The 9,529-nt window shown below is 42.9% G+C and overlaps 1 protein-coding gene across 1 annotated transcript; it reads right to left on the bottom strand.

The window, feature by feature from the left end:
• Nucleotides 1-2,578: 2,578 nt before the first annotated feature.
• On the bottom strand, nucleotides 2,579-4,778 carry LOC122919479 (probable alpha-ketoglutarate-dependent hypophosphite dioxygenase). The gene is made up of 6 exons (XM_044268538.1): nucleotides 4,569-4,778; nucleotides 4,224-4,440; nucleotides 4,039-4,130; nucleotides 3,825-3,964; nucleotides 3,189-3,293; nucleotides 2,579-2,966 (listed from the first exon to the last, which is right to left on the bottom strand). Exons 1-6 carry the CDS (start codon nucleotides 4,696-4,698, stop codon nucleotides 2,859-2,861), a joined length of 792 nt encoding a protein of 263 aa, XP_044124473.1. The 5' UTR covers nucleotides 4,699-4,778; the 3' UTR covers nucleotides 2,579-2,858.
• Nucleotides 4,779-9,529: the final 4,751 nt, after the last annotated feature.

Here is a 9,529-nt window from a genome sequence, read left to right as displayed (position 1 = left end):
AAAGAGTTTTCTTTATTTTCATGACTATGAAAATTGTAGATTCACACTGAAGGCATCAAAACTATGAATTAACACATGTGGAATTATATACATAACAAAAAAGTGTGAAACAGCTGAAAATATGTCATATTCTAGGATCTTCAAAGTAGCCACCTTTTGCTTTGATTACTGCTTTGCACACTCTTGGCATTCTCTTGATAAGCTTCAAGAGGTAGTCACCTGAAATGGTTTTCACTTCACAGGTGTGCCCTGTCAGGTTTAATAAGTGGGATTTATTGCCTTATAAATGGGGTTGGGACCATCAGTTGCGTTGTGGAGAAGTCAGGTGGATACACAGCTGATAGTCCTACTGAATAGACTGTTAGAATTTGTATTATGGCAAGGAAAAAAGCAGCTAAGTAAAGAAAAACGAGTGGCCATCATTACTTTAAGAAATGAAGGCCAGTCAGTCCGAAAAATTGGGAAAACTTTGAAAGTGTCCCCAAGTGCAGTCACAAAAACCATCAAGCGCTACAAAGAAACTGGCTCACATGCGGACCGCCCCAGGAAAGGAAGACCAAGAGTCACCTCTGCTGCGGAGGATTAGTTCATCAGAGTCACAAGCCTCAGAAATCGCAGGTTAACAGCAGCTCAGATTAGAGAGCAGGTCAATGCCACACAGAGTTCTAGCAGCAGACACATCTCTAGAACAACTGTTAAGAGGAGACTGTGTGAATCAGGCCTTCATGGTAGAATATCTGCTAGGAAACCACTGCTAAGGACAGGCAACAAGCAGAAGAGACTTGTTTGGGCTAAAGAACACAAGGAATGGACATTAGACCAGTGGAAATCTGTGCTTTTGTCTGAGTCCAAATTTGAGGAAGGGGAGAGCCGTCCCCGAAACGCGTTTGGTTTCGAGAGATCTAACAGGAGATCATAATATGACCCATCTGTAAGAAGAATTATCTTTACTACTCAAAATAATAGTGCACTGTAAGTCCGATATTGGCCGCTACAACGAAAGTTTGAGCCAAAAAAAAATCGACGAACATAATCCTGTGTGCCGATACGTCACTTCCGGACCAGCAAACCTATCTCCGAATTCACGTGGGACGCTAATTTGGAAACAGCCGGGACGCCGGCATCTAGCGGGCCCCGAACAACCTGACCGACCGACCGGCACTAAGAAAAGGTAAGCCCACATAGTGGGTGTTTACTAGGCATACCCAAACTGCCAATTGTCAAGCAAAGCTTGCATAAAGGAAAAAAAAAATAATCACGTTTGAAGCCAACTATAATCGGAATATTGACTTTATCCTAGTGGACACTCTTTTTTCACTAAGGACAAAATAAGGAGGACTTTCCTTTGTTTCTATTCCTTTTTCCAATTCTCCCTTACAGGAATTTACTCAGGAACTCATTTGCGAAAATTTGTGTTTTCTCTTGTAGCGATTACCAGATCAGCACAAGGATCGGTATATGACACAGGGCATTTAAATATACGATTTATGACATCCTGCCATTATCAGCATATTATTGTGTGAAACCTTTTAATAGCCATTCAGTGTTAGTGTGTTACTAATTGTCTAATAACATATATGTTTGTATAAATATGGTCGCACTTGACGTTGTTTCAATATGACTATTTTGTATTGTTTGTATTAATTCACAGTGTTTGAAAAAGGTCATTGTTTGGACCGAAACATCACTTGAATGCGAAGTTGCCTTACGAATAAAACCTCTGTTCTGCATACATTAAGAGTGCTGTTGTCTTAATCTACTACCAAGTTTAGGCTGGGAATCCACAACGACACGCACCTGAAACATAGTTTCAGAGTGCCACGCCATTCCTGCATAATTGATTATATTACAGTAGGAAGAAAGATGTCAATCAGCAGCAGGAGGTTGGGCAGAGCTGGCAGCTTGTGAATATGAGGACTCTCTGGTGCGTGCTTTGTATTGAGGGGACTCCAGTGCTGGGCTCACTTTTCAGTGCAGATTTTAGCAAAACAGCTCTGTCAGTTCAAGCAAGTGACCCAGTGTTTTTCTCAGCATTTTTCTCACCAGTCTTTGCTGCCCTCAGATGGGGCAGCATAAAACTGGTGACAAATTAGGCTCCCTTCACATGTTGCAGATTATGCACTTTTTTTTAGCATTGATTCTTGTAAAGAACATCTGCAGCATAATACAGTACCAGAAAAGTGTATGAGTTAAGACAAATCTCATACTTTTTGAAATTTGACCTGCCATGCTTATGTTAGCGATTTCTGGTGCCGATTTCACCCTTTTCAATGGTAAGGTGAGATATGCAGCAAAACTGCATGAAATCCCCACAAAAAAACCTTCATGTAACACATATAGTTTTTGCTTTGGTTTTGGGGCAAAAATAGTCAGAAATCCGCACAGAAATTCATGTGGATTTTCTGATAGACTGCCCACACCCATTTGCAAGTAGCCATAACATATAGTTACGGGGCAAGCCACTCGCAGGGGAGACACATGATCTGTTTAGTTTTAACTTCTTTGGATACACACAAAATAGTTCTAAAAAGTTAATCACTGAAATGTATCAATTTACTTTACTTTAAATATAGTTTATTTTATAGCAGTTTGTATGATAACGAATTCAGTGTAACAATATTACAGCACAAAATATTGCACTAATACTGTATATTGCATTTCAGTCAGTCTTTAAGTAAGTTACTTAAGTTAGACTGTAAGTATAAAGTACTTGGTACGTGTATACTGTCCAATGTGCATACATCAATAACATAAGATACTTATGGAATAACTAATGCTTTGTACATTATGTAAGCACCCTTATACAGCTTCCTAAGCCTCACAAGGTACAGTACAGAGAATTCTTACATAGCAAGAAATTAGAATGTCTTGGTGAAGAAATTAGGAGCGTTGTCTTTAAAATGGTTATATTCATCTGTTCCAGCCACCAGTACAGTTGCAGGAAAGGTTCTAGGACGTTCTGGATCCTGTCATAGAAATGACCATAATGTCAGTTAGTGATAGCTATTTTTTTTAAGGATCATCATGTTTATATTACAGATATTGCTTACAGCATACATGCCATAAGAGTGAGCCATGACTCAAGATCCTGTCTAGTAACCCCTTCTCCAGAGGAGAGTTACTTCATATCTGTAAATAGATGTAAAGTAATACAACCACAAGGCAATCTCTGGGTATTGTTTGCTTACCTCAATAGGATAGGCTGTGGTAGGAACATAGCGGATGACAAATCCACATCTTCTCCTCTCAGACATGTTGGGTTCACTGGCATGAACAGTCAGACCATCATGCACCTGTCAGTATAGATGAGCATTTACAGAGATTGTTCAATACACACGTCACACATCACACCAGGCTCCTAACATGGAAGCTCATGAGCAATTTGTCACCTCCTGCTCTTTTAGATTTGTTTATCCATGCATTCTGCCCTGAACTTGGATTATATGATATCCATAGAGATCAATGTACATGACTAGTCCATAAGGCAGTCTGGAGAAGTTGTTTGTCTAGAGCACATCTAGTGCTTATATCCTCCAAAATAACACTTTCATTTACACTTGTTAGATATCTACTGACACGTGGCAGTCTTGTCTCGATTTAATCAGAATGACTAGAAGTAGAGTGCATTATTTATATATCCAACAATTGAATACCTAAGGTTTCAGTTTCTTCGAGCAGACACTACTTATATTGTATAGCCATCAATACAAAATGAATCTCCCTGTTATAGTTAACTCTAATGGTCAAATATGGCAATAATACTGTAATATTAAGTTTGATCAACAAATCTCCGTAATGTCTTGATGGCATTAGGTTGTACTTACAGACATTTGACCAGCTTTCAGTGGACACTCAACCAAATCTTCTACATTCACCAAGTGCTTTGGAATCTCCTGGTTTGCTGTCAACATGTTCCCGGGAATCTCTGCAATGTTGTGCTCCAGTATACCCTGTTTATGACTCCCTGGGGCAAAAAAGTATGTAAGTCTCTATGTAAAACTTTTTTATATTATATATTTAGCCATAAAGAGGTAATACCTGGAATTATTTGTAGGACTCCATTTTCTGCATCAACATCATCAAATGCCAGCCATACTGAAGCCACTGGACCTCCCTCAAATCCCCAGTATCTATGAAGATATAAGAAAGCCATATTTAGGTTATACACTTAAAACCAGCAGATTATCCAGTGGCCATAAAAGTCTACCAGCTCCCATACTCACTTGATATCCTGATGCCAGGCAACATAAGGGGCAGTGTTTTCTTTGTGTGGAACCTCAGAGGAGGGATATTTACAGATAAATCTTGAGTCCAGAAGAATGACATTGGGACCCAAGACAGCTGTGATTGCTTCCAGTAGATTGGGATGGGTTGCTAGACTCATCACCCACTCATACTGCATGTGGATATTGTGTAGACTGTACTGAGTGTACTCTTTACCTGAAATATAAAATATGTTGGAATCAGCTAATCTTTTTCTACAACTCAAAGTATTTCCCCTTAAATATTCCGATCATGGTTCATGATGAAGTATACTCTACATATCTCTCGATCATTTGCAAACTTACCAAACTTTTCTTCCAGCTTTGCATGCTCCTTCTGGGCTTGGTGCAATTCCTTCTCATCTAATACATTAATAGAGGTCAGATAGCCATTGGTCTCATAGAGGTCCTTCATCTTGTTAGTGTCAATCTTCATTGTGTAGTTACTACGATGGCTTTAGCTGTACCAAGAATGTCTGAAAGCTGTTGATATAACTGCCTGTTTGTCTCACTGACTTATATACTAAGTCTGGCAAGTGACCAACCCATGCCACTATTCTTAGTAACAGTTATTTTTTGCTTTAAGTTTTTGTTTCCTGGATAAATATCATAGCCCTGAGTGATTCTGATTTCTTAAGAATACGGCATATGCCTACATTCCTCACAACAAAACTTCCTTGCTTCACTCTGCATGGACTGTCATACATTATTACTTCATGAATCATCATTTTAAAAGCACAAGGCTGGGGATTTCACAGCAATTTAGGAAGCAAAATATAAGACATGTCATCACTACAAAATAGAATATCTTATAATATCTTGCTCTTTGATATCCTACTACCTACTATTAAAAACAGAAATAGAGTGAATTCTCAGACTACCCCCCCCCCCCCTCCCCCCAAATCTCTCTTTATATGTTTTATGTGTAATATATTTCTGGAACAATTGTGTCTGGAATTAAAAAGCGGGATCATGGTTTCAGTATACTGATCTATGAAGTACTGTGACTACGCTATGTTAGGTTTCCATAGGAATTGAGAGAAAAGATTTGAATTTCCATGTGAATGACATAACGATGGCCAATGTTTTTATCAGGGCATATAGAATATACAGAATAGTATACAGGTCCTTCTAAAAAAATTTGCATATTGTGATAAAGTTTATTATTTTCTGTAATGTACTGATAAACATTAGACTTTCATATATTTTAGATTCATTACACACAACTGAAGTAGTTCAAGCCTTTTATTGTTTTAATAGTGATGATTTTGGCATACAGCTCATGAAAACCCAAAATTCCTATCTAAAAAAATTAGCATATCATGAAAAGGTTCTCTAAACGAGCTATTAACCTAATCATCTGAATCAACTAATTAACTCTAAACACTGCTGATAGTCAGACTCAAATTTATTAATCCGTCATAGGCGGACAAAATGGCCATAGGTTACCGCCCTCTTAACACTCGGGGCATGGTAACTGGAGTAATGTAACAATGAGCTGGTGGCCGTGGGCTTGCGGTAGCCCTCGGACACCAACTCACCGACCCTCACTGAAATCTCCACGTCTAGGAACTCCAGGCGATCCCCCTCAAATTTATGTGTGAATACCATATTCATGTCGTTCACCTGATTAAGGTACTGTACGAATTTCAAAAAATCTGGTTCCGTCCCCGTCCAAACGATGAGTTCGTCATCGATATACCTTAAGTAAGTGTGGATAAATTGGGCAAAGGGATTTAAGACAGTGTACACGAATCTGTCTTCAAATCTAGCTAAATATAAATTTGCAAAAGTGCATGATACTGGTGTACCCATGGCGGTACCGAACTTTTGCCTGTACCACGCATCCCCAAATCTGAAGGCGTTATGTTTAAGGATAAATGATCAATACCCAAAGAGATATTAAAGAAAAGAAAAGAGATAAGTTCCTGCGGGACAAACAGGACTTTGATGGGGATAAAGTGTTCAACTGGAACACCACCAGTCGTTTGAAGAAATGTAGACAGCCGCGCAGAAGGAGCGATTATTGGACCACGGACTCAGACTCTAGTCACTCTGATGATACCGCTACACAGACTCCCACCACATCAGGTGGCACCCAGGGGACACACCCCCCTTTGGGACTTACACAAGAAGGGGGAAGGGCAAGGGGCAAAACAAACAAAAGGCAAGATCACAAAAGAAAACAGGTGTCCTGGAGGAACTAGGAGACCCACCAGCCCCCAAATATGCACAGAATCTGGTCATCAACCTGACTGGCTCCATGCTTCCACCAGACTGTGAGCGAGTCCTCAATAGGGGGATCAACTACAGCCTGGTGGAGCAGTTTGACCCGGTCGGGTTTGAAGTCGATTTATATAAGGCAGTCAGGAAGCTGACTTCAAAGAAGTTGTTCAGTAGGATTCCACCCACAAAAAAGTCAGCCAGGGAGGGAGAAATACCAGTAGTAATAGGACCATTGGGCTTTAGTGCCACGACCAATTTCAACCCCACAGAGGTAGAATGTCTAGAATGGATGACGGGCTCATCACTCAGTACCCCTACCTCAGATTTAGAAATTAAGGGAGATGATTTTCGGGGAGGCGTCAGATCCACATTTAATCCCCCCCCCCTTGTCCGCTGGTAGTCCCATCGACGTGTTCCAACAAAAGGTTTTATAAGGGGTGAAGGCTCTAGTATACCCCAGGGCAGCCAAAAACTTGGATGTTGATGAAGAAAAGGCCCTTGCGGCTACAAACACGCGATGATATCGTAATAAAACCAGCGGACAAGGGAGGTAATGTGGTTCTTATGACAAAAGAGTTCTATGTCACAGAGGCCCACCGTCAACTACATAATAGAGAGTAGAGAGGTCTACGAGGCCATTCAAATAGACCCCACACACCGGGTACAAGGCCTTTTGAGGAGATTACTCCATCTACACTGCGAGAAAGGTGCGTGGTACAGGCAAAAGTTCGGTACCGCCATGGGTACACCAGTATCATGCACTTTTGCAAATTTATATTTAGCTAGATTTGAAGACAGATTCGTGTACACTGTCTTAAATCCCTTCGCCCAATTTATCCACACTTACTTAAGGTATATCGACGACGTACTCATCGTTTGGACGGGGACGGAACCAGATTTTTTGAAATTCGCACAGTACCTTAATCAGGTGAACGACATGAATATGGTATTCAAGCAAACATTTGGGGGGGATCGCCTGGAGTTCCTAGACGTGGAGATTTCAGTGAGGGACGGTGAGTTGGTGTCCGAGGGCTACCGCAAGCCCACAGCCACCAACTCATTGTTACATTACTCCAGTCCCATGCCCCGAGTGTTAAGAAGGTGGTACCCTATGGCCAGTTTGTCCACCTACGACGAATTAATAAATTTGAGGCTGACTATCAGCGCCAGGCCTTGGAATTGAAAAATAGATTACTGGCCAGGAGGTACCCTCTTAGATTATTGAATCAGGCCATGAAGAAGGCCGAACATCTAAAACCTTATATTTGCCCATTGCCCAGTGACAATGCAGGTTCGTAGCAGACAAGGTCCTCCGAGGAAACACACCCTTTTGTCTTCTCCTTCAAGTATGGACCCATGGCTCCTCTCATTAAGAGGGTCATTAAGGACAACTGGTCCATACTTGAAGGAGACGAGTCATTTTACCTCCCCATCACACTCCCCCACAACATCCCTCTACGCCCAATCCATCTCACCACTGCCTCCTCCCTGCATATCCCCAACTGCCGTTTGTTGGGCCTCACATCCGCCCGCAAGGCACCCCAAAAACAAACGAATGTCCCAGGATCCAGACTAACGCCGCCTCACCACCTGCAACAAGAAAAATGAGGATAAAACACAGGCAAAACTCGGCACCCCCCAACACGAACTCACAAACCCCCCAAACGCACGTATGACTTGAAACACACCGACTCCCACTGCCCAATCTTCTTAATCACCTCATCACCCAGCCCCAACCTCGCCGCCTCCTTCGCCGCCCCAATACAAAAGGAATGACCCATAAAGCCTCTGGAGTCCATTCCCAACGCTGCCATACACTTCTTAAATACAGCCACAAACTGGAATCTCGACAAAAACTAACCATCCTCGTGTCTCAACAACGGACCCTCCCCCCCCAACCTACCCTTGCCCTATACTACCTCAAACAACTAACTGGAAAAACTAAGCACCCCGCTACCGCATACAAGGACACACTACGACCCCTTCCTTCCCTATCCGTCTTGGACACCCTAATCCGCACCACTACCCTATCTTCAAACAGATCCACATCCTCACTCCCCAAACCGCCCGCACAAACCATACTCTTACTCACCAGTTCCCCCAGCCAGAAAGCCCCGAAAAAGGCCAATGAAAAAGCCAATCTAAATAAGCGAACCTCACTAGCCGAACTACAAACTGACTCCACACAAACCCCCACTCTCAACAGCAACTCAAAAGAAACCGGCCTCCTACCGTCCGCCAACCGACCCCCTCGTCGAAAACCCTTCAGCGCCTGTTTTACCAAAAAGGATTTGGTAACATCCAGAAGGCCCCTCAATCTGAAACCAAAAACCAATCCCGCCAAACAACGGTTAACCCTCGCCACCGACCAACCCTCCTCCACGATGTGCCCCAAAAACAATACCAATGGGACCCCCCCATCAACCCCACCCCCAGACTCGCACACCACTGTTCCCAAGAACGCCACGCCTTACCATAGTCCGACCAGGTACCCTCACTCAACAACCTCCTAAACAAACCCGTTATAGAACCTCCAAGAGACCCCAGAGCTAAACCGGGCACTCCAACCCCTCCTTCTCTGCCTCCGGCGCCAGCTGGCGAAAACGCTCCAACTGCAAACGAAAAAGAGAATCAGCCACCCCGTTATCAACACCTGGCACATGCACCGCCACAACCCACGTGTTCAGAGGCAAACACATCAGCACTAAGTGCTGTAACAGCTGAACCACAGGAGGTGAAGATGCCGTAAGACTATTAACCGCCTGCACAACATCCAAGTTATCGCAATGCCACCTCACTTTCCTGTTCTTGAACTTGTCCCCCCACAGCACCACCGCCAGCACTATCGGGAACAATTCGAGCAACGCCACGTTCCTCACCCAACCCCTCTCAAACTGTCACGACCATGTTTATGGCCGTGACTCCTTGGGAGCCGTATACAGTTGCCCGCGATTTGGGTTGTAGTGTCAACCGCAGCTGGAGGCATAATGTTGTTAGCCTCAAGTGCGGTTGCCACGGACAACAGCTATGTGTGCGGTTCC

Source organism: Bufo gargarizans, chromosome 9 (assembly GCF_014858855.1).
Source record: "Bufo gargarizans isolate SCDJY-AF-19 chromosome 9, ASM1485885v1, whole genome shotgun sequence".
NCBI lineage: Eukaryota > Metazoa > Chordata > Amphibia > Anura > Bufonidae > Bufo > Bufo gargarizans.
This window is presented reverse-complemented; position numbering and strand designations above follow the sequence as displayed.